The sequence below is a fragment of the Austrofundulus limnaeus genome, unplaced genomic scaffold (assembly GCF_001266775.1).
Source record: "Austrofundulus limnaeus strain Quisiro unplaced genomic scaffold, Austrofundulus_limnaeus-1.0 Scaffold4, whole genome shotgun sequence".
NCBI lineage: Eukaryota > Metazoa > Chordata > Actinopteri > Cyprinodontiformes > Rivulidae > Austrofundulus > Austrofundulus limnaeus.
The window spans coordinates 5,358,554-5,383,969 of record NW_013952406.1 but is presented as its reverse complement, the minus strand read 5'-3'; the positions used below and the strand labels follow the sequence as shown (position 1 = coordinate 5,383,969).

Here is a 25,416-nt window from a genome sequence, read left to right as displayed (position 1 = left end):
GCCCACCCTCTTTTCAAATATTACACGCCCACGCTTGTTGCACCCCTTTACTAAACTCCCTGTGTGTAATATAAGCCAACAAGAATTGCAATACAATACAGGCACTGGAGAAAAAGTATGAAAAAAAAAAACAGATGAGTGGAGAGGACAGGATATGTTCAGATTTTAACTCATCTCCACTCTGACAGTCTTCAAAAACAGGATTAGAACTCACATCCACTATTATTGAACAATAACAAAAGTATAAATTAAAATCTATTTTCAGCCTTTTTTGTCTTGATGTTTGTATTTTTTTTCTTTTTTAGTTTTTTTTTTCTTTTTAAGTTTTATTTTTTGCATTGTCAACAGTGTGCCTCTCATGAATTATATGATGATTTAATGTAAAAACTAACTGGGACCTCCATATGGTACCATCGATTTATTTATTTTTTACAGATCTGTTTCAAGTATCGGCTACAGGAAGTCATAAAATGTGTTTGTCCAGATTGTTTCTTTTCGACCTCGAGCATTCGGCCCGTTGTCATCGGACCGAACCAATAAAAACGAACTGATCCGGTAGTGTGACGAGCCAATTAAACAAACCTCTCAACAGTATTTTTTGAAGGATTACAAATCAGGTCATCACTTATCGTAAAATCCAACTAAAGCTCAAAAGCGACCGGTCCGTTAGCTCTTCTGTTAGCAATTTCTTTGTKGTTTAAAATGACAAATATAAGTTAGATACAAACTGATTCTGTCTTGGATAAATACTCATTGCAGTTATGATAATGCATATTTTCTTCCCCCCCCACCTCTATGACTTAGAGCAAGTAATTTAGCATAAAAGATATTGGATTGTTTGGCGTAGGTGTTGGAGTGTGTTGGTGTGAAGATTCAAAGAGCTAAAGTGGAAATAAACAGTTGTTGTAGGATAAGAAAATACTTTTTTACAGTAGATAATAGATGATGGAAAAAAGTCTGCACGGCTTCTGGTCCTGTCTGAAAACATTATTGGTTTTTCCGTGTGCAGGCTATAGAACATACTTGTCTATTTAGGAAAAAAGATGTAAGGCAAACTGTACCTTCTCTGCTGAGAAATATACACGATTTACAGTATGGAAGTTTCCTCCCCAACCCCAAAATAATAATAATTAAAAAAATGTGTTCACTTACAACAAAATAAACAGAACGGAAAAGACAATTTCTTCACAATTTTTGACATCTGGCAGTTTCAAAACCCTCCTGCGCAGTCTGTCAGTACATCAGAGCATCTTTCATCGTTACTGGGATCGGGATGTTGTTACTCCTGCAGTTATTGCTGTGTCCGTGCACAGTATGAGAATCAAGCATGACAAAGGCAACTGTGCCAAAAGAGGTCCTCCTTTTTCCCGTTTTTTTTTTTTTTTGGGCAAGCACTGCTAAAAATCCAACAAAACCACGTTCAAAACACTGAGACTACAACCAGAGTTCAGCCCAAGAGGTTGAAAAGCAAGCCGCGACCACGAGTCCAGCATTCGTATCAAGTCTCAACAGGGCTCGTGTATCGAGTCTGTGGCCTTTTGTGGGACATTTAGCCAGAGGAAGCTCGTCCTCATTTATTCACTTGTTTTCTTCTGCTTACTGTCTGTTTCAGTTGCACTCTTTCCTCAAAAGCCCTCCTCAAAGATGGCCATTATGTCACTTTGAAAATTCATGTCAATAGTCGCTGCCATCTGTGGAGAGAAAAGAACAGCTCAGTACTTCTGTTGCACTGGTTACTAAAAACTACACTTACTGTTTATTTCTATGTTCTTGTCCAGARGCATGAATATTTTACAGTTACTCCTGTTATCAAACTAACGATTTTAACATCAGAGAAAATGAAGACGGTCAACTCACCGCCTCCCTCCTCCTCCTTTCCTGCTCTTTTAGGCGTGCTATCTCTCTGTGTTGATCAAGCGAGTTTTGTGTGGCGGGCTGAGGCGGAGTAGGGGGCTGAGGCGGCTGCTGAATGACGGCGGGCTGGGCCTCTGGATGGATCTGCGGTGGTTGTGGTTGGGACGGGGCTTGGACGTGCTGCTGCTCAAGGCGTGCTCGAGGCTCCTCGTGCACCCTCCTGGGAGGTTCGGTCACGTCCTCTTCATCCCGTCCTCTGAAAACCATTCAGAATATTAGTTTCTGCCTTCTTTAGTTGTAGAAGCATAAAAGACATTATTAACCTCTTAAGCCTCAAGGGGTTTTCTTTAAGGTTTTGCTCAAAACACCATGCTGAAATGTAAATGAGTGCGTCTCAGCATTTACAAACTCTACTTAAAAAATCTTGGTATCAATAACGCKAACACTTGGGAGATTTTATTAGAGGTGTAACTATTAAAACAGCTGCTGTGGTTTTAGAGATATTGAGGATGAACATATTTTTTTTACATTTTTTTCCTTCCCGTCTGAAAATTATTTTCATTAGACAGTATTTAACCCATTTAAAACCATAATGAATCAGGCTAAAAACTCTTGGAAACCATAAATCCACTTGTGGACATTACCTGTGCAAAGATTCATGCTGCTAAAATTAACTGGAGCAAAGTTACAGAGGTTTTAGTAAAGAAATAATTTTGAATTTTGTCATTCTGCACAGGACAGATCCTGATGGTACCATTAATAAATGTTAAGAAATCTGAAGTTTTTATGTCCAAAAGTTTTTTAAATTTTTTTCTTTCCTGCCTGAAAAGACTTGGTATTGAATGTTTGTTCTTTTGAAAAAATATCCAAACATTTATTTGTCACCAAATATATTATATAAAATGAGAAATTATATTTGACTTCAGTTGGATCGTATTCACTCAAAATCAAGTAAAAAAAACTTTACAACATATTTTGATATCTGCTTTGACTTGATTTAAAAACAAATGTCAAAAATCTTCCCTTTTCAGATTTGTTGTAATGTATTTACAGATTTGGAACAATCCCATTTTGTATAGTTTGCTTTCTTTCTGGTTCAACTGCCTGTCGTTTGAACTGTGTTTGGTGGATGTAAATATAGTTTCCATGAGCTTTTAGCCAAGATTATTAGCTTTCTATAAACAGGTCAAGGTTCAACTTACAGATCTTMAGTTAACAGARGTTAAAAGAAATAGAAAACGGGAAATGCTGTTGGGGCTCAAGAGGTTAAACATGTAACTTGTGTCCTCCCTGTGAAAAGCTGGAAAATGTGCATCAAAGCATCATTAAATTAAGWGTTCAAGTGAAGCTTTTCACTTTGACTGTTTAGCAATCTTTTCAAATAGAATAACTATTTATCAAAGTGCCCTTTTCCCAGAATCAATTTTATTTTATTGCTCKTTAAAACTGACATTGATTTAATTGGTTCATAATTTTCCAAAAATACTTTTATGATTTTGTGAGTCCAGTATAAAGGTAATCAAACGTCCTCATGAGGTGAACATAGCTACCATGTGAGTTTGCGGTTGGTCTTAAAAACCTTACCGTAGTTTGTCCTGCTCTCTGCGTAGCCGGTCTTTTTCTGCCTGCTCAGCCTGTGCCTTTAGGGCCTTTTCCCTCTCCTCTTTCTCTCGTAGAGCACGGCGGAACTGCTCAAAACTGTCGCTGGAAGATTTCACCCCGGATAAAGGCGTAGATGTCTGCTTTTGTCCCAGGTTCGCCCACGAGCTCATGATCTTAAATTTTGCATCCTGAGGAAACACACACGTGCAGATATACTGGAGTACTGCAAGATACGATACTTGTACAAACCAGAAACAAAACAAAACCGGATTTTGTAAACCGATTATTGCACCAACCTGTCCCTTTTTAGGAGCAGTAGGGGTCTTGGGTTCCTGTTTAAACTTATCCTTGTCCTGCAGGGAGGGCGGTGGTCCACTCGGCTCAGACGAACGAATGACCGGCCGTGAGCTGTCCATCGACTTCACATCTGCTCAGAACATACACACAAGTTTAGTCTCATGCAGTGTGTTCGTGTGTTTCAGCCGGAGGAAAATCCAAAGTTATAAATGTCTCACTCTGTTGGCTGTGGCTTGGTTGACTGGGCTTGTTTTCAGGATGTTTGTGACGATCTGGTCTCATTGCAGGATTAAACTGATCTCCTCTCATCACTGGTGATGGAGGAAGCTTTTCTTCTTTAATTGCACCTTGGGTTCCAGAGGCCCTCTGCTGCATGGCAAGTAAATGAAGTCAAAGTCAGATGCTGAGCTGGCCTTTTGCCTTCCCTTCAAATAATGCCCAATCTATGCAGACTTTTTTTTTTTTACCTTTTTGGGCTGCATGTTGTGAGATGGAGACTGGTGAGACACAAATTGGGGAAGTTGTGGGGAAGGCATCATGAGAGGAGATGGGTTGTCCCTTATTTGACCTGTCGAAAAGAGAAAAAAAAGAATCTCAACATGATCCAATTTGACAAATGTGTTAGATTCTACGAGCACAAACAACAAAACAAAGTGTRATCCCAGACGCACCCATGTTGTAGGGGTCAACTTTGGTTGGGCGAGGGGAGGGCTGCTCTTGCTGCTGCTGGATGATCTGCTGTGCTTTGCTCGTGGGCATGGGTAGATTGTGTTGTGGCCCCTGGGACTGACTGAGTCCTGAGGCCTGATGGAAGTTCGTTTGCTGCAGCTGTGATTGCTGCTGTTGATGCTGAGTGTTTTGCAAGTGACGGGCTTGGTGTAGGGATATTTGTGGGGGCGGGGCTTGAAGCAGTGGAGCGGGCGGAGCCTGGGACTGGACAGGAAGTTGTGGAGGAGGCAGCGAAGTCTGAGCAGCGAGCTGAGGTTGTCCCTGGACAGACTGTAGAAGAGAAGTCTGTCCTTGTTGTTGTTGTTGTGGCTGCTGCTGCTGACAAACCTGCATCTGAAGCGACTGCATGGTCTGCTGCGGCTGGCGAACCTGCTGAAACTGCTGAAGGTATAACTGCACTTGGTTTAGAGACGTCGCAGACCCTGGCTCTTCATCATCCTCCAACARCATCTGTGGAGGCTGAGAAGACAGCAAGCCTTGGGGAGTGAATGTCGGTGGTGACATTGGCCTTTGGTGGAGGGGTTGAGATGGAGGGTGAAGTATCTGAGAGGAGAGCTGGTGCTGCGGTGGGGCTGCTGGCGGAGGTTGAAGCTGCTGCTGCTCTGGAGGAGGAGGAGGAGGAGGAAGAGTTGGCGTCTGCGGAAGTGGTGCTGGCTGCTGTTGAGGAGGTTTGGGATGAAGAGGTGCTGCCTTGTGACTGGGCCGAGATGGTTGCTGAGGCATGGAACTGTGTAGAGCTGAGGGGGACAGTTCCAGAAAACAAGGGAGAGAGAGAAAGGAAATCRATTTTAAGACATGTATAGACAAAATAAACTTTTCTTTTCTAACGCTTCATGTTAAATGTTTTTGGGAAAATAATTTTGCACCTATCAATTTGTCTTCATCTGTTTTTAATAAAAAATGTTTACAAACCAACTCTTGAACACATTCTAAAAAAATGCATGCAGTTTAATATTTAAAAAGCAGTTTACMTTTTTTGATCAATGTTATCTGTACCCGTGTGTTCAAATGTCCCTTTGYTAATCAACATTACAAATTGGGACCAGCTACAATGATTTAATTTTATTTTTTTAAATGAAATGTCCATTACACTGCTATACATTTTAGGGATGGCGTGATTTATGATTCAATCGTCCATCGGCGATTGAAGGGTTGGAATGCGAATAGTTTTTTTTAGGGCAATCTTTATTAATTAATTAAATGCTGTGCCACAGGGATGTAAAATAAAATGTTTTAATCATCATCATTGTGATCTGTGCAAATGAGGGAATAAAATAACAGTGCTGCGTCTCGTTTCTTTTCTTTTTTCTCAGAGTCGGAGCCAACGTGAGCAGCTCCTCTTCACGTCTCTCCTCGTCGTCTTCTTGCTTTGGTGCGCCACAAGTGACCCAAATAGTGCTATATTATAAAGTTTAGTTACAAAACGAATAATCCATGACAATCATAGATTTGAACAAATAACTTTAACCAGTTCCGAACCAGACCGGAGAGCACTCCCTCACCCCTGCTCATCCCCGTCACCCCGGTGTGTGTGCGAGTCGAACTTTTCACCCCCCTCCATATAAGAACACATACGAAGTATGGCGTGATTGGTCAGAAGTTTGTGGGAGTGTTTGTGCTAAACGCGCTCAGACGCTGCGTTTGCTTCAACCTCTCGCTTGAAAAAAAAAAAAGAGAGAAAAAAGTCTCGTTCGAACGCAGACTACCAGGAAGCAGCGATTATAGAGACAGTCAAACGGACAAAACCTCATAAAAATGGGATAAAACAGACGATTTTCACGGTGAAATCTGACTGATAAAAACTTTTGAGCTTAATCCTGGACCAGTTTGTGGATAAGCAACGTCGAGTGACAAGTGTCTGACTTTTTTTTTTTCCGCATTGGATTCTCTCCGGGTAGAAATCACCTGTAGCAGGGGGGTGGGGAGGGGTGTGCCCCCAGGAGCTCGACGTGGGGTTCTCAGGAGCTATGAAAGGTATGTGTGAACACGAACGCCGAATAACCACCGAATTTACAAGCGACTTTAGAAAAAAAGAAGCCGTCGCTTATAATAAGCGGACCTGCTTGCTTTTTTTCTTTCCTTTTTTTTAAACAAAGTAACTGAGCATGCCTTATCAGCCGATTGGATCGTCTATCGGCGATAGCCAGTGACCATGATTTATGATCTGAAAATAGGGGCGATTTCCCATCCCTCATACATTTCAAATAAAGCAAAACCTAAATAAGAATGCATGAGCGAACAGAAAAAAAGTATATTACTAATAAATATTTTATTATATGAGATCTGTTRCTAAAAAAATAAAGTTGAAAGTGCAAAACAAAAATAAATCAAGCAAAGATTCAACTGTCAGTGCATTGGTGCAGAAGCTGTAAATGACTGCACATGCAGAAGCAATATAAACAACTAAAGCTTTAGGTGATAAATCTATCAAAAATGAGCCCCTGCATCTACTCTTACCTGGAGATGGGAGGACGGGATGCTGATTGAGGAAAGGGTGTGTCTCAGGGGACACTGGCCCAGCTGAATGTGCATTTAAATGTGGAGGTATAGGGGAAGCGTTGCCTGTGTGGTGGGGCATGTGCATTATTGGCTGATGGCTGCTGAAAGGTAGGGAATCGTAGCTCTCTAGTAAGTGGGAGGACTCCAGGGCTGCAACGGGAGGAGGCGCCACAAATCCTGCAGGAGGAGGTTGATGCTTCATCTGACTGCCAGACTGAGGGCCAAGAGTTTGTGATGGAAGCCCAGTTTGAGCAGAGCCGGCTTGAACAGGAGGATGTGCCTTTTTGCCCTCCTTCACAGATTGGCTTTTCTTTTTCCTCTGTTTTATCAATCCTGAAAATCAACCGTGTGATTAGGGGGTTGTTTTTTCTTGAAGATGAGGAAGTGAGATTATAGATAGATTACAGATTTTGAAAAAAAAAATGCTGTAACTGACCTGTGAGCTCAGCTTCACTGTCTGAACTTGAGCCACTGCTTTCAGAAGAAGATCCAGTCTTTTTGGAAGTTGCCATGGACTCAATATTCTTCTCAACTATAAAAACACCTATATGTTAAAACATTTTCTGAATGCAAAACCAAAATACTAAATTTTGGTTTTGCAAAAGCCAAAAGCTMCCTCCATTTTCTCATGTGGGCGTTTTCTTTACTAGTGAATGAGAAGCCTCTTACCTGGAACCTTCTTCTTCTTGCGGAGGCAGGAAGACACATATCTCTCCAGCTCACGCAGAGTGGAGGGCTTCAGTGTCTCAAAGTCGATCTCAATCTCATCAGGGTTTGAGTTTTTGAGTGAAGGCTCTCTTGACTGGATTATATGAACTACACGGCCAAGCTTATCTCCAGGAAGCTTATTGATGTCCAGGCTTAGCTGTCTCTTTTCTTCATAGGTCATAGGCTTGCACTTCTCCCCTGTTACTGATGATCCAGTAGCTCCAAGATCATCCTCCAGGCTGGGAACTGGCTGAAGGTTAGGAGGGTGATTACTTTTCGCACCTTCCTTTTTACTGTGGAGGCCAGACACAAAAGTTATAAATGCTTAAAATTTAACAAAGTTTGCAAATACACACACGTACAAAACGACGTTCTGTTTGTCAAACTATGAACGGTCGTATAAAGTATAATGAAGGACCTCAATCCACAKAAATGGTAAAGTCTACAATGTTCCCTCAAGTCAGTAAGCCATTCAGGAGACATTCTTGAAAGGAACATCTGTGAAAACCCTGTCTTTATATAAATGAGCCTCTAAGGAACTCTAAGTTAAAGGCATGACAGAAACACAACAAGCTTTCAGTCTGAATACTTGATAAAAYGAGTGAAACAAATTAGAATGAAGAAAATTTATTTTAGATGAACACTAAAGTGTTTTTCTCTCATTTGCCCAAAGGAAGTCCAATACCCACCTGGGTTTCTTTTTTGTAACAATCTCCTTGTTGTTACTGGTAATGGCCTTGGTTTTCTTAGACAGCTGTGGAACAGGCGTAGCATCCTGGATTTCATCGACAAGGCCCGACACACCACCCTTCTTTTTATGCTTGCTTTTCTTCTCTTTCTTTTCCTTTTCTTTTCTCTTTGGTTTGCTGGCTTGTGGTTGTGATAGGGCAGCCAGCTGTTCATGGACAGCCTTTAACTGTTGGGAAAAATTAGACCAGTTTTACCTAAATGTTTTCAAGAACAGGAAACACCATTACCATGATCCAAAACCTTCTTTATATTTACTGACCTGTTCCTGGAGCTCTGCTAACCTCTGGGCTCGCTCTTCTTCTGAGTCATCTGTGGAAGATTCAGACTCCGAGGATGAGTCACTGGAGCTGTCCGAAGATGAGGCGACACGTGCCAAAGGAGGCTGAGGCTTTACAGGGGCAGGATGGTGAAGGATAGGAGCTGGAGCAGAAACCATTGGCTTACTCTCAGGTTCATCTGGCATCTTGGCAAAGCGCATTTCAAAGACATCCTGTTGAATAAAAATCAGTTTTTGAAACTATCACCATTATTTACTAGAGCTGAAACAAYTCCTCAAATAATTCAAGTAATTTGATTATTAAAAATCTTTGAGGCAAATTATCTGCCTCCAAGCTTCAGTAAAAATAGATCCTGTTAAAATATTCAGCGGACTTTTTCCGTCAAAACKTTATTTGTGTTGCACTTCCACTAACGGCTATATGTGTATGCTAAGTCCTAYATTATTTATTTATCTATGAAGGAGACTAAGAATCCCAAAACGGAGCACCCAGAAAACAACAGAAATTGTTAAAAGTGTGGGAACATTTTAAACTAAACAGGAAAGGCAACCCAGTATAGTGTATGTGCTGGATGTTCGCCATGTTTCAGCACCAGAACAGAAAACAGCTGCTGCATTCATCGAACGCATTTTTACCCCAGGGAGTAAGTGTCCAAGGCGGGTAAATGTCTGGGGGCTAAACGTCCTGATATTCATCTGGAGTTAACAACAGGTATCATTCATGTCCCCTTTGAAAAATACATTTACCKAAATCTTACCTAAAGTTTTTTTTATCCATTTACTCGATTGTGACAAAATAATCGATAGATTAATTGATTACTAAAATAATTAACTGCAGCCCTATAAAAAACAGACTAAAACCAGAAACACAACAAATAATAACAAAATATTTGAAAAATGATAGTCAAACACTGATAAAAAACAATTATGTAATTCTACCAAAGCAGTTAAAAGTGTCAAAATAGACCTTGTTTTTACTTTTAAGACAACATCTCTGTAGATGTGTCTGTTATAATGTAATAAATTGTTATTAATGTTGCATACAGTAAAAGCCCAAATATAAAAATGCGTCTTTGAAAATAACTTCAATATCTGTTTTAAATTTAGCTGCTTTAAGATCAATAAAACTGCACATAAACAAGCGGCAACCCAAGGTTTTAAAAGGAACAATCACATGTATGTACCTGCAGTTTGCGTGCCATGCCTACAACTTCATGGTCCGGTGGATTATATTTGTAGCAGTTAGAAAACATTAGCCGCACGTCTGCAGCAAACTCCTGAGGATCTTGATATTGCTTGTTCTCCAACTTAGCCTACAAACAAATCCAGCATTTCAGTTGCTTGGGATGACGCAAATGAACTCTCATCAATATTCCTGTGATTGTTGGGAAATAATCCTGTTTTCAACATACCTTGATGGTGCTGAGATCCATCGGATGTTTGATGATATCATGATAATCATGTAGTCCCAGTGCATCCACATCAACAGGTTTGTAAAACGGCCAAGCATAAGCAGCATGTTTCTTGGACAGCATCTCCCGAATCAAGCCAGCACAATAACCCAGCTGATCCTGTGGTTTAGGGCTAAGACCTCCACTTTGTCCACTAAGTCCAGTACCCATGCCTATGTGATGTTGAGAGTCTGGAGCCTCCTTCTTAAGCAGTTTCGGGGGCCGGCTACTTTCTCGCTTAGGTAGCGTCTTCCCAGACTTGGATTCTGCTGGTGAAGACTCACTTAACTGATCGTTTGCTGTGGGAGTTGTAGTGTCTGCTTTTCTTTTTTGACTCTTTTTTTGCTGGGTAGCAGGAAAATAAAAACAAAGAGAAAGGATGATATGTAAGTGAATAGAGAAAAGCCAAACTTAAAAAAACACACATTCCTGTCAGTCCCAGACATTGTTTAAAATATGCCAACCAGAACCAAGATAACTTTTTTTTAAATTAAACTCACTTTGGTCATTGTTATAGGGGTCTGCAGAATAGGAGCAGTGCTCTGAAGTGATACTGGAGGAAGAGAGGTCTGAACAGGGTGAGGCACAGGAGTCATAATAGGAACTTGAGGAGCACAGTCTGATGGAACCATGGAGTATGAAGCTCTGAGCTGTGGCACATGGCTGGGTATTGTTTGGGGCACATGGGATGGTGGGGCCTGCATCGAAGGATGGGGAGGTAGTGAAGGTGGGCCCTGCGTTGGTCCTCGAGACTGTGAAGCTGGTGAGGGGGTTGATAGACCAGGTGTTTGTGGAGTTGTGGCTGGCGAGTCAATGATTGTGCCTGGTTTCAAGTTTAGACCTTGATGACAGATCAATATACTTAGATTATAATTCAGTTTGACAGATGCTTGCCGTATTACAGAAAAAATGTAGTAAGAAAATCACATACTTCCATCTCTCCTGCCTCGGCCACGTCCCTTTCCTGTCATGACGGGAATCTCAATTTCCTCTTGAGGCATTTCTGTAACCTTCTGGAGGAAAACCTTTTCTAGAGACTCAGCCATCAAGACAATGTCATCTCCAGGCTGTTGAAGAAGATAAACATTCTAAGCAAAAGTGGAAGCACAACAAAAACTTTGGTATGTCCCAACAACAATGGCTCCAGTGTGCAAGTATGTTACCTTGTTGTATATGTAGCAGTTGGTAAACATTGAGCTGAAGTCCTGGATACATTCTTGGGCATTCCAATAATAGCTGTTCTCAAGTCTTTTCTTGATTGTTCCCATGTCCATAGGTGTTTTAATTATTGTGTAATAGTCCTAAAACAAAGAAGTATGTCAGCAATAAATTTTGAACATTTAAGTGCTGTCTATCAATACTCCAAAACAGATTTAAGTAAACGTTCCTTTAAAAGTAAAATTCTAAACTTCCAGGAATCAATTCCATCAAACAGACTGATAATTTTAAATTTCACTTCAGTATTTTATTCTATCTGTAAAGTCTTTTCACATTAATACTTGGAAATCATGTTTATTATGAAAATCAAACTGTTCAAATAGTACCTAAATTTGAGTATCTAAGTCCCACTAAAGCTTTGGTTTTTTTGGTTTAAAAATGTTGATGACCTGAAAGCAGAAGAAAGTAGGGCTGGGCAATATTGGCATAAAAATTTATCTTGATTAATTGTGGCCGATAACGATAAATATGATGATAATAGATTAGAATTGCATTTGCATGTAGCTGACATTGTGGCCTTGGTCCGTAGGGTTACGGTTGGCTGCTATACACTGCTTTACACCATTACGTTTACATGCATGCTTGATAGAGATAGTGTGTTGCACTAATTGCAGTAATGGCAAATATTAATTGTTGATAGTTTTCCTGATGAGTAATTGCACACGGTTTGCCCAATGATAGCAGAAAGATCCCCAAAAACTTGCAATTTGCAATATGAAATGTGAATTGTACTTATAACTAGGGCTGCCCAATATTGGAAAACCTAGTTATAGCAATATTTGTAAATATTGCAATGACAATATCTGCTGCAATGTCTTCTTTTTTTCTTTCCACCCTTTCTAATCTGTACTTCCTACTCCATGTGACCTTTAGAACCTTTGGTAATGTCACTTATGACTAGTGTGAGCTTTTGCTACCGTGAGACTCGGTCCTACTGGCTAAATATTGTATTAGTATGAAAGATATAAAAACTCTTCAAATACATTATTCAGCAACTATTGAACTCCAAGCAGTCCTTAGTGATATGAATATTGTACACACTGATTTTGCAATGACAATATATTTGCAATATACTGTGCAGCCCCACGTGTGTTCTCAGATCCAGCCAAATGCAGCCAAACTGATTGGTCGTTGTTTCATACTACAGATGGACAATGACCCAAAACATAAAGCCAAAGCAACCCAGGAGTTTATTAAAGCAAAGAAGTGGAATATTCTTGAATGGCCAAGTCAGTCAACTGATCTCAACCCATTTGAGCAGCATTTCACTTGTTAAAGACTGAACTACAGACAGAAAGACCCACAAACAAACAGCAACTGAAAACCGCCGCAGTGAAGGCCTGRCAGAGCATTAAAAAGGAGGAAACACAGTGTCTGGTGATGTTCATGAGTTCAAGACTTCAGGCAGTCATTGCCAACAAAGGCTTTTCAACCAAGTACTAGAAATTAACCTTTTATTTACAATTATTTAATCTGTCCAATTACTTTTGAGCCTCTGAAATGAAGGGATTGTGTTTAAAAGATGCTTTAGTTCCTCACATTTTTATGCAATCATTTTGTTCAACCCACTGAATTAAAGCTGAAAGTCTGAACTTCAACTGCATCTGAAATGTTTTGTTTAAAATTCATTGTGGTAATGTCACGAAACAAAATTAGAAAAATATTGTCTCTGTCCAAATTTATATGGACTTAACTGTACGCATAATGTTTCATGTTAACACTGCTGAGCTATACTCCACACAATCTATAATCCTCATTTATTCATGTTGTCATGGAATAAAACTAGATGATGGCATTTTTAAGTCAGTAAGTGACATTTTGGGCTTCTTTGATCATTAAAGCCTTCTCTTTTTTCACTTAATATAACTTAAAAAGACCTCCTTCTGGACCATAAGGTGCATGCTGTGCACTCATCACCGGAACAGAGGGTTAAAAATACTTTCCTGACATCCATGCACTCTTTTGTGAAGGCAACAGATTGCTGAAGTTAAACTTTTCTTTAGAGACACATAACTCTTAGGAAGCAGGAAAAAATAGTAATAGAAAGTAATCTGCCTGATTTGCACATAATGGTAAATCGCAACAAAATGAAKTTGATTATACTGCATGTAAACGGTGAGAATATGTAGATGCTAAGGACCTTATGACAACTCACAAGACACCTTACATGACAGTTTTTGTAAAATGTGAGTTAATACTGTAAACTAAAGTGCAGCTTGTACTTACAGGCAGGTTAAGCTTGACTGCATCCACTGGTGCATGAAAAGGCCAGGCATACTGGTGTTTCCACAGGGATTTTACCACCACCTTGAGCAGGTATTGCAGCTGATTGGTTTGGCGCTTTGGCCTGTTGGGGTTGATATACTCTGGGGGAGGGGGATTGACACCATGCTGGGCCTGCCCCTGGCTGCTGCTGCCCGACATCTGCGCTGTATCCAGGCCGTCCCCCATCCTGATAGGGTTGGGTGTGGGCTCGTGTCCCGAAACGGGAGCTGAAGCAGGAGTAGGAGCAGGGGCAGTGGTGCTGGAAGGACACCAGTTCAATCTTGGCCCCGGCACAGATTCCACTGACAGAGTACCACTGATCCCATTGCACTCTTCGCTGGAATCTCTGGAGAGAGAATACATTTGTCTTTCATTAACTATAAACATATATTTAACAACATAACATGGTAGTAGCTAGCTAGATGAAAATGGTTTTCTACAGGAAAATGTAGTTTTGACAACCAGGATGGGGGTTCTGACCTGGCAAACAAAAATACAGTCTTGAAAGTGGCCCTAAAGAAGGTGGTAATGATGATAGCAAGAAATCGATGTCACTTGTAAATGCAGCCTGCTAATAATTTATGCAGAAGGGAAGGTTTGATTTCAGGAAAAAAGTAGGTCTGGAGACTTCACCTGAGGCCCTTACTAGGTGTCGGAATGATGGCTGATGTTTTACCTTATACAAATAATTAATAAGCTATGGTGACAAGGCCAAGGACATCACTGTCTGCATATTCACCAACCTTTTCTTTCTTACATACAACCAGCTGAAGTCATCCATCTACTATGAGGTTACAGTGTCAATCACTATACAACTATGTACTAATTTCACAAATATTTAATTCATAGTTGTTGTTTTTTTCTGGGACCCTAATTTAAAATATTTTACTTTTAAGTTTTAGACAAGGTTGAACAAAAGCAATTCTAGAAATTGTGCTGTGTTTGTGATTCTGTCATTAGAAACAAAAAATAAAAGGTGTTGGAAAGAGAATGCTTCCATATGGAAAAGGTCTAAGAACCTGCTTAGGCCTGGTATTGTAATCTGTCTTAAAATATTTGATTGCATTCAAATGGAACTAAATACAGGTGTGAACAGACTCAGTGGACATTGAAAACATTTTCACTCAGACCACTTTGGACCGCTTTATCTTTAGACAATTGTTAGTCTGAATACAATCCTTTCTGAACAACGATGTAGGACTTCTTATGGAAATAACCACAAATTAACATGACAGGTATTACCTGGCTGGGTGTCTCAGGAAAAAAAAATCTTATGTGATTGCTGATTAAAAATAACAAACCAATAATCTGAAGGTATGCATTTTTTTACGTTTAGCTTAAAGTTTGAATAAATCATTTATCAAYATCCTGCTAACAGTGTCAGTTTTGTTTGGATTTTGTTCGTGTGAATTATCAGAAAACTACATGATGAGTTTCTCTCTCTCATTTATTTGTTTGTTCTTGTTGAAAACAATAATATAGCTCAGATGTTTGAATGTGTTGCAATTTCATGGAAACACCAGCAGTCCTGCTGTCACACTGGTTTGACAGCCCACTGTTAAGACATGGCTATGTGTGCATTTGCATACAGAGCGGGTAACTGACATTTGATCACAAAAACATTTCTGTATACATATTAACTACCAGGTGTGAATGCCCTCTGTCAGAGCWGTTCACTTGCAATTTAATTACCCAAGATAGATATAAAGTGACAGGTCTAAACAGGGCCTAAGTCATACAATACCACACCACTTTGTTTAATTGTTAAGCCACATACGTAGGAATGGTAAAAACTTTTGGACAAAATTGTAAATTACAAGAGAGSATTAGAGAGTTAAAATCAACTGACTTTTTGGAGGTACAGCAGTGCCTACTGTGTTCTTTGTGAAATATTTTTAGTTGAGCACARGCATCAGGCAGCACAAAGCTAAATCTACACCAATATCAAGTTTTCACACACTAGTCAGGCAACAGATTGGTGTTTTGCTAGATGTAATACAAAATTATAATATTCCCTGAGGTTGTTTCTGTAAAAAGGAGATTAATTTGTGACTTGTTTCATAAATGATGTTGTGAACACTGTGATTGAACTCCAAAGGTCATCCATCCATCCATTTTCTGTACACGCTTCTTCCTTTTCAGGGTTGCGTGGGTCACTGGTGCCCATATCCAGCAGTCACATCTAAAATATATAGTTTTTTATAATGTTTATAGTGAGCAAACAAGATAGAGATATCTGCATCACAAATTTAATGTGTAGCACTCCATGTCAATGCCTCTTTAAATTCACAAATCTCACTTCATTTCTGAAAGCTCACATCTACAGTATGTGGCATGAGGTCAGCTCAATTAGTAATTTGTCAACAGTCTGAGGGCTGCTTGAAAATGACCTGGTCTTTGTGGCTATTTTGTGAAAATGTTTTGTGAAAGAACCTACTGCTTTAGCCCTTTTCATATCATGTTTTGTGTGATGGTAAACATGCAGTATCTTCACTGTACTAAGCTGAGCACAGCACAAGGTTAAGCATGCTATCCATGGAGATGGTGCCTTAGGCTGTTCACTGAAGGTCTTAATACTCAATTTTGATTTTTTTTTTGGAAAAAATAGATTTTTGGGGGATTAACATTCACATTAATGCGACTTCCATCTAACTCCAGTGTGAACTCTACACAGCCCTGATCCGACCCGCGCACAGATGATGTGATGTCACATTCAACTAGCTGTTTACAGAATTAGCTAAACATGGATGCTACTTGTTAGCATGTTAATTCCGAAGTTGTTGTGCAATGAGAGATGATTAAATAATTATCTGATATGCATTTACAGTAGTTCAGAGTTTATATCTGAACCTGCTTCTGACCAGATGCTCCAGTGCAGCTTTTATTTTTGGAATGAAGCGACGTGCTAAAGGTAAAGTATTGCTATAGTAGGGATGTCCCGATCCAGATTTTTTGGCTCCCGATACAATCCAATTTTTTTAATGATTAGTCTTTCCAATACCGATCTGATAGCTTTATTTCTTTCCAAGTGACAAGGTTGGTAGTAGTAAAGCGAGCCCTGCTGTTCCCACCACGAGAAACATCCAGTTTGCAGATTTTGCAAGATGCAGTTTCAGCATAATTGATTTCCATTGAAAAGTGTTCCCAAACTGTGGACATGGTTGCATACTTGTGTGCGTCATGACTTCTTAACAGCAGCTGTAAAGYATGATGATGATGAAAACTGTTGCGAAAACTAGATCGGCCTGATCACATGACTAAATCCGATTACGCATACCTGATTTTCAAAAAATGGCCAAATCTGCCACGATACCGATACTGAGTATCTGATCGGGGCATCCCTAATTGATAGGGTAACTTGAGCATCGATACGGTTCGACGAAATTACTCTCATGTTTCTGCGACTTCTCAGTCATCCAGGACAAGGACAATTAAAAGAACAAAGAAAGCAACTGAACCTCTGTTCTGTAGTCGAAGACCTGTTGAGCTAAAAATTTAAACTACATGGCTCAAGGTTAAAGTCATTATTGTATGGATCGATCTGCTCACCCACACCTCACTGATATAGAAGTCAGATTAAAAAGTGACATGAACATTCAGACTGCAGTCGCTTTAAAAAACATCAGATGTGTATACAATTCAGTATCATATATTGAAAAGGCCTGGGTCGAATTAGAGAAAAAAATTGGATTTGTCGGTTGTCACATTCACGTTGTCAAATGGGGCAAAAGAAAATTCTGATTTGGGTAATATTTGCAGGCAGTGTGAACATAGTCAAAGTTACAAATTCAATCGACCACATTTAGCACTGATGACACCTTAAAGCCTCCACAACCAAACACATTTTACAAACTAGTGACAGTGAGATGATCACTAAGTTTACTGAAATGTACTGCAATCTAACCTGTTTTTTTGTTTTTTAAAGAGCAACATCCCCAACAGGCTGTCAAACTTAATACTAGTCAGTTCAAAAAAGTTGTTGTTTAGTTACAGCTCCTGAAGAAACATTTCTGTGGCCAATCACCTGTTCCATTTACACTTGAACCCAATCTGGAATTTTTAATTATCTGTATTACAGAACTAAGAAGCCAATAAAGTACTGCATCTACTGGAACTGACATGGGCATCTTTTCTTAACATTTCTGGGCTACAACACATATATAAAGTTGGCTGAAGAGACATTTCTAAGGTGCACAGAAGTTATGGCTGTCTTGTGTTTAACTGGTTTGGAATACCATATTTGTTTTTCTTTTAAACGGCTATTACCAGTGTTTTAAAGTTACACTCTTATGCTTTAGCCAGAATATCTTATTCCTTCAGTTCTGAAAATTTGTTTTAGATGTTTAATAGTAACCTGGTTACTATTTAATAAACCACCATTTTTTAGAACACTGAAACAAAATAGTAAAACTCAAGCTTTGTTTGTGTATTTTTTAGGAATTAATTTACCCATACAATTTATGTTTCAATATTATACTGAAAAGTTGTAAATGTGTAGAAATTCCCTTAGTGTTGATTACAATCACTGACTAAATGTGTCACTCTGTGAGATCACAAGCCGACTTAAATAGACAAACCATGAGTCAGAAACAGAAAAAGACAAAAATTATCCAGGCTCTTAAGTTAAACTTTCAGCTGGTTAGAACAAGCCAGCTGAAGGATTCCAGGAAGCATGAGCCATTTCTTCTACTAATACACACAATCCCATTCTCYCTTTGAACCCACCCACGACCAATTTCTAGCCAGGAGGTAGGTTTGAGGCAGCTGACATTTGGATAATGATACTATTCTCAACACAACAGTGAAGTTCTAAATTGTTTTCAAGAGCTAAATCATGTTAAACAAGAGGTTGTGCTTGCTACATGATAGTCCTTAGAACCAAAACTCCAGGCAGTTTTTAATTGTATCCTCTAATTTATTTATTGAATACTTAAATTGATTTGTTTTTTAAATAAACAGCAGAAGGGATGTCAGACACTCTGAATATCTGAAAAGTTTACAGAGGAGTCGCTCACCACATAACATTACCTTTTCACAGAGACTGAATGTGCAATTTTTTCCAGAAGGGCATCCAGTTTTTGGAAATCCAGTAAATCATTTGACTTGGCATGCATCTTGTTATCCAATAATGAACTCTACTGAACAGAAACAAAAACCAAAAACCAGTCCAGGGTACAAAAGATTTACACAAGTTAGTTTTTCCTTTTTGTTATTCCAAAAAACAGATAGATGTATCCCCCGACTCCACTGTGTCGTAAAATCCCACAGAAGACAAAAGTAATCCTTAGTGTTGTCCAAGCAAAGTTTGTCCAGGAATAAGTGCTCTGCCAGGAAACAGTACATTCAGGCAGGAAAGAGAGGCTGTTGGAAACCTACAGCCAGCAGGCTGTGTTAGCTGTGTGAACCGGTCCTCCCTCTACCCCATCCCCCTCTCAGCAGTACAACAGCCCAGTTGCCACAGGCTCTTCGCTCCATTGTGTATCCTCTTCAGGGCCTCCCCAAATAAAGTGGACACAAGCAGCTACCAAGAGGTGTACCAAAAGGAGAGGGTAAAGCAAGACAGGGAAAAGGGCTCCAATAAAATCCTGGAGGAGCACTTTATTCCTCTAGCTTTGCTTTCACCCTCTCTCTGACACTGGCAGACCAGCATGCAGTTACTCAACAGTAAAAATGGCTCTGCCGCTTCCTCATTCAGCAAGCGTCTACCCACACACCCCTCCCATCCCTCCCTCCCACACACTTGCTCATTCCTCCCACTGCTCCCTTCCCGTCAATAGCTTGAGGTTCTTGAGAGTTACACCTTTAATGCCCCACCCCCTTCCTGTTTTTTTTCTCTGTCCATTTCATAATGCCCCACCCCCATTCACTCTTGTAGTCTTAAGAGTGATCTATGCCTTCCTTGACCAATTTAAGGACCACCTTATGTTCTCTAGCCTTTCTTCATCTTCCACTAAGTTACATCTTATCAATCAGTAATATGACCAAAATATTTATCTAGGGTCTATACAAACTGCTTCTACAGAAAATACTAAATCTAAACGATAATTTACTACAGAAGAAATTCATATGTATTATCAAATAATTACTCTATCAAAAAAGTTTCAATAAGTAAAAACTACATGCTATCTGCAATAATTAATAATGAAGCAGTTTGTGCCTAATATTTCAGCATTTCAAATAAAAAAATTATATTATAACGAAGATCTTTTTCAAAATATCAATACTTTTTGAATGAAAAACAAAACTAATTTGCAGTGCTTGCTACCCCACACACTAATTTAAAGGCCTAGCATATCTCCTGGAGTCTTTCGTGAAACATAAAAAAAAAACATCCTATGCTAAGAAGGAACACAGTTTTTGCCTTATTGGTCAAAATCCATAAATGTGCATTATATCATGAATACTGTGAGATCTGGAAGGAAATGATGGCATTGCAGAGCATGAAAATGATGACTATCAACTAAAAACATATACTTTAGTTTGGTCTCTTTTTTTTTTTTTGTTTGTTTCAAGTGTGGTCTTTTTATCCTTTATCCCTTATTGCTTTCTTAGTATCCTTTAGTGCTCTTTTTTTGTCTGGTTGTCCCTTGGCATCCACTGTGAACGGCAAAGTAACAACTTCATTGCTCAGGGAAGCATGTTTCTTCTCTGTGTATATGGCAATAAACACTTTGAATCTTTGAATCATGAATCGTGAAGCATTCTTCTTCTTTTTTTTTGCGAATGTGGGTGTGTGTKGGGGGACTGGGGGGTGGGCGGTGGCTGAGTGGTAAAAGGAGTCATCCTACTACGTGAGAGTTGGCAGTTCAATCCCTTAGCTATTTAGTCACATGTTGAAGTGTCCCTGGGCAAGACAATGATCCCCCACTGTCTCGGATGTGTGTCCCATTAGTGTATGAATGTGATTTAAAGCACTGATTGGTCTCCACAGACTGATCCGYCTGGTTTAGTTTTGTACAGAGACACAGTAGAGTGCTGTGTGAATGTGTATATGTGGGAACAGATTAAAGCGCTTTGAGTATCCTGGTTGGATAGGAAGATATAAGTACAATCCATTTACCATCATGCAAAAACTGACTGGTTATAGCCATTTTTGTGTTGGCTAATTTTGATTAGCTGTGGTGGCCTTCTTGAATGGGACTGACTCCAAAAGTCGAWCAGTTGTAGTTGTTCATCCAATGATTATTTTCTGAAAGTTGTTTTCTGARTTTTATTGCCAACGTGCAGACAAACAAACATATAAGCATAAGCACACAGACAAAGGCAACAATTACCGTTCTGGTGGTGAGTAATAATTTACACCTATAAACTTTAGCAGTTTGTAGGTGTACGTACTAAAGAGTCCCCCAGAAGAACTGATCAGAACAGGAGCGTAGATTTTSGCAACTTAAAATGCAATTAGGATTTCAGGTTTGTAAAAATTAACATTGCAGCCATTCATCATTGTGGCAAATTACAGACTGGACTTGCTGCACAACAACTATATTTACAACAAGCAATGTGGTGAGTAATGTTGAGATTTCTACAATCCATTTATTTTAAATATATTCTTCCCAAAAATGTTTTGGATCTCAAACCAGGTAGAGTACTTTGAGGAGTTGTATTCTTTCCATTAGATGTGTTCAAGAAAAAAAAAACATAAACAAACATAAAGCATGCAGTGGCCCTAGAGGACCAGAATTAGACATCACTGACATAGAYAGTTTCAAATTTTCTTGGCTTCACATTTACTACAGAAATTCAGTGAAACATTACTGTGACATAAGAAAACTTAATACTAACATATTTTCTATGAGGAACGGCTTCGTTGTGTCAATGTCAGTGCTGAATAAATGWTATTAAAATGTTCAAATTAATCAATTACTGAAAACATTTGATAACTTCTGAAAATCAGAATGGACACAACTGTTATTAAGAAGTTGGTGATTTAAAGTTCTCAAAGCACTCTACAAAACGAGCTGTCAACCTAGATAAGAAAAAAGGTTAAAACTCAGTTTAGTTAGCTTGGACTAGGGCTGCAACAATTGGTCAACAATGCCGGTTAGGGTTAATGTCGACGCATCTTATTATTAACCCACGTAAATGGAGGCAGAATCGCTTCTATTATCTGTTGTTTGTGTGTTTACAAAAGAATAAGAATGTGGCGTACCAGTCTGCAAACCAGAGAAGAACCCGCGGGGAAATAAAAAAGCAATAATAATGGTGGAACAGAAATACGATTGCATCAAAAAGGAAAAAAACAAACAAACAAACAAAAAAATCAAGAAGATTTAAACATTTCAAAATTGGCTAAGTTTTACCAAAAACTAAACAAARAAAGTAAAATGCAGACTCGATCATTCCATGGCAGACCAGCAGCAACAAAAGCATGATCAAACCATGAGATGCTAACACACTGCAGACGTCCTCTGCAGATGGGTAAGTTTCATAAAGTTAGCTTGTTTGTCAGGTTGATGCATCACTTGGTGCTGTAGACAACTGYATATAAGTTTTGTTAGTTTACCATCAGAAAACAATTTGTTAGAAGCAGAGCTATCAGTTATGCTAAAAGCTTCATATTAAAGCATTTAATTATACTAATACTCCATCCTGTCTCATCTTATCCTGTTTTTTTTCATGGCATTGAAGTCTTATAATTTTTGAACTGCCACATCCAGCAGGATTTCAGGATGGATTACATTTAATTATGCACTTGAATGTCACCTTAAGTAAAATTATTCTTTAGTTTATTTTGATATTACAAAGCTACTGTATGTCTGCACCCTGCAGGGCAGGTTAACAGCCACTCATGCTGGGGAGGAGGCTGATATTTTGAGTTATTTGTACATCAGCTGTTTGTTTAAAAGACTATTTKCAGTTTWGTAAGTATTATATAATTTTATTTTTATTATGGTTACATGTATTAATGTTCATTGGGTTATTATTTTAATTAGCTATTGGAACTTGTTATGTTAAGGTAGAGACTCTGGATAACAGGGTGACATTCACAGTTAAGATGAGCAGCCAGGTGAGATGAGATGTGTACTGGAGCTGGAACAGGAGGTTTGCCCACAGGAAGGATAGATGTTGTAACAAAAATAATCTTTGACTAATTGAAAAAATAATTGCAACTTATTCAACTATCAAAATAGTCATTAGTTGCAGCCCTAGATTGGACCTACAGTCCTGTGTTCAACTCATTTCTATTTTATGATTTCTATACTGTGTAAAGTCTTGACTAAATTCAATGTAAAGACCACATTTCATGCTTGTGGAGCATAAAACTTTAATAGAAAGAGAAAAGAAACAATTTACATTAGCGATGCTTGGTGCACAAAAATGTTGAGATAGATGAATGCCATTTGCATTTTTCCCCAAGAGGACGTTAACTCGTTACAAAATATGTCAGCAATGTTTTATTTTCATTCATTATTATTCCTAACATAAATTTCCTGGCAACGTCAATTGAAAACTGGTAAAATACTTATAAAATCCTTTTTGTTTGTTCAGTGAAAGATTTCGACTTGTATTGTACTAGAGAGATTAAATCTATAATTTCATAGGAGGACTTATGCCATTATTATAAATGCACCAAATCTGTTATCTTGATTAGATACATTTTCTAACTTAGTTGACATTGACCTTGCATGAGACCATCATTTGTAATAATAATTTAAATTTGCATCAGGTGAAGATGCAGGAGAGAATATAAACTGACACAAATAACAAAAAAAAAAAAAAAAAAAAAAAAAAAAAAAAAAAAAAAAAAAACAGCTTGTTATGCTGACTGATAAAGAAACACTAACTTGTAAAGATCAACATGTTTATAAAACATATTTGATAAAGTGATACATTAGATGTACTAAACAAATAACATTAAATTTATTATGATAGATTATTTGCCGGCCACTTACTTTTTTTAAACTTAGTGTGGAATTACCACAACTGTGAATAGCATCATAACTAAACAAGAGCAAAGCCAAAACATAGGAATGCATACGGACAGATTATGTTCTAGCAAATTAATGAGTTTTTATCTACTTAAAAATTATTAGTCAAATTGTATCCCACAAAAATGTATTTCAAATAATATGACTTGTATCCACAACAGTCACTGTCAGCACTCTGATTGCTTATTAACAGTATGCCCTTTGACTCAATTCAACCCTTATTTGCACTCTTACTTAACCATGAGTACACATAAGAACAGCTTTCAKGCTTGATCAATGACAAATTAATCAAGAAATTGATATACAGCCTTGAAACTAATTATATGCAGGGTAGTAAAAAATAGCAGACCCCTGAAACTTAAACTTCCTCAGAATCTACACCTACAGGCTACAAAGTGCTTTACTTTTGTATAAATGACAACTTTAGACTTTAAACGAATATACCACGCGAATTTAGGTGAGCTAATAACAAGATTATACACACGTAGAGTTAGGACTAGACCACTGATGAATGATCTTGCTGGAAGGAGTCATAACGGGCTTCCAGAAAGACAAGTTTATATAAGTATCATGAATAAATTAGGCGGAAACACATAGGACAGACGTTGTTAGTAGATGTCGTGGAAAAGCGAAGCAAGGAAATGAATGCTAATGGGCGACCATCATCGTAGAAATCCTAGTCCCAAACGTTAGGCCACAGGGCATAGGCTATCGCTTGGGTTTTGTAGACATCTGTGCTATTGCAGAACAAATAGGGGGTAAGAGTATTTCTTCTATCATTATGGCATCAAATCACTGAGTACGGAGTAAATGTCATTTTTTGGTTAATAACGTAACTGACTGTCTCCTTAGCCAACGGGCTCAGTCTGAGTGTGCGCCATCATCACCGTGACGGCGTCACAGTCTCCCACAACACAAGACTGTCGATGAGCAAATAAGCATAGGTGGTCTAGATGGTGCTCATATCGTCACTCGCGGGACAGTTTGAGGTGTAATTGTGACCACTGGTGGGTGACACAGACAATGGATGTCAGGGAAACACAAATTATTGGTGCGGTTATTGTGTCTTTTTAGGAGACAACTGCAAACTAGCTTTAGCTAGCAAGCTAGCTTCCCAGTACAGGCCGCCATGCAAGAGAGCGGTGTCCGTAGACGCCAGACATCTTTGAGGCATTTACATCACTGTTGCCGCTTCTCTTGCCTTTTGTTCACCCTGCTTACTAAGGTATCATGACTGGCAAAGGAAGGTTGGAAACGACAGCGTTTACCTGGGTTTCTCAGATTGCCAGGGTGCGCGGGATCTGTACCTCCGAGGATCCTGAACACCTCTCGTTGTCGATGACGTCACGCGTAAACCCGTATCGTAAAGCGCGTCATCGACAAACTAGCAGCAAAATTTTAAGGAGGAATTGTGAAAAAATAAAAGATACCACATCTAAAATATATTTCAGTACAATATTAATTAAGCAATATTAAAGACGTTGGTTAAGGCTAATCAAATTTCGATAAAAATATTTTTATTGATAACTACTGCCTGTTTCATTGTAGTCCCACTGTTTGATTTGAGTATTTATGCTCCATTAAAAAGCACATTACAAACTGAAGTAACAGCCATGTCGATGTACTACTTTGCAACAAGAAAACATCTAGATAATAATAACAATAATAAAAAATAAGTTTAAAATACCAAATAATTAGCTATATCCACATAAAATGTTAACGTTTTGTCGTATCACATCAGTTCAGCACTTATTTAAATTTTCTTATTTAAATTTATTATTTAAATATTGTGTTGACAAAAGCGTGAAAAATAAAAGTGGTTTAATAAAGTTTGTAG

The 25,416-nt window shown here is 38.7% G+C and overlaps 1 protein-coding gene across 2 annotated transcripts; it reads right to left on the bottom strand.

The window, feature by feature from the left end:
• Nucleotides 1–305: 305 nt before the first annotated feature.
• On the bottom strand, nucleotides 306–24,942 carry brd4 (bromodomain containing 4). 2 transcript variants are annotated; one of them, XM_014024667.1, is made up of 19 exons: nucleotides 24,848–24,942; nucleotides 13,612–13,996; nucleotides 11,331–11,468; nucleotides 11,099–11,234; nucleotides 10,668–11,008; nucleotides 10,129–10,512; nucleotides 9,901–10,029; nucleotides 8,699–8,929; nucleotides 8,379–8,605; nucleotides 7,651–7,982; nucleotides 7,418–7,513; nucleotides 6,940–7,314; nucleotides 4,425–5,219; nucleotides 4,221–4,321; nucleotides 3,972–4,122; nucleotides 3,753–3,883; nucleotides 3,439–3,644; nucleotides 1,858–2,110; nucleotides 306–1,691 (listed from the first exon to the last, which is right to left on the bottom strand). In XM_014024667.1, exons 2-19 carry the CDS (start codon nucleotides 13,834–13,836, stop codon nucleotides 1,626–1,628), a joined length of 4,317 nt encoding a protein of 1,438 aa, XP_013880121.1. In that variant the 5' UTR covers nucleotides 13,837–13,996; nucleotides 24,848–24,942; the 3' UTR covers nucleotides 306–1,625. The 2 variants fall into 2 exon arrangements, with proteins under 2 accessions (XP_013880121.1, XP_013880114.1); XM_014024660.1 differs by lacking the exon at nucleotides 24,848–24,942 and adding an exon at nucleotides 18,679–19,308.
• Between the last annotated feature and the right edge of the window lie 474 nt (nucleotides 24,943–25,416).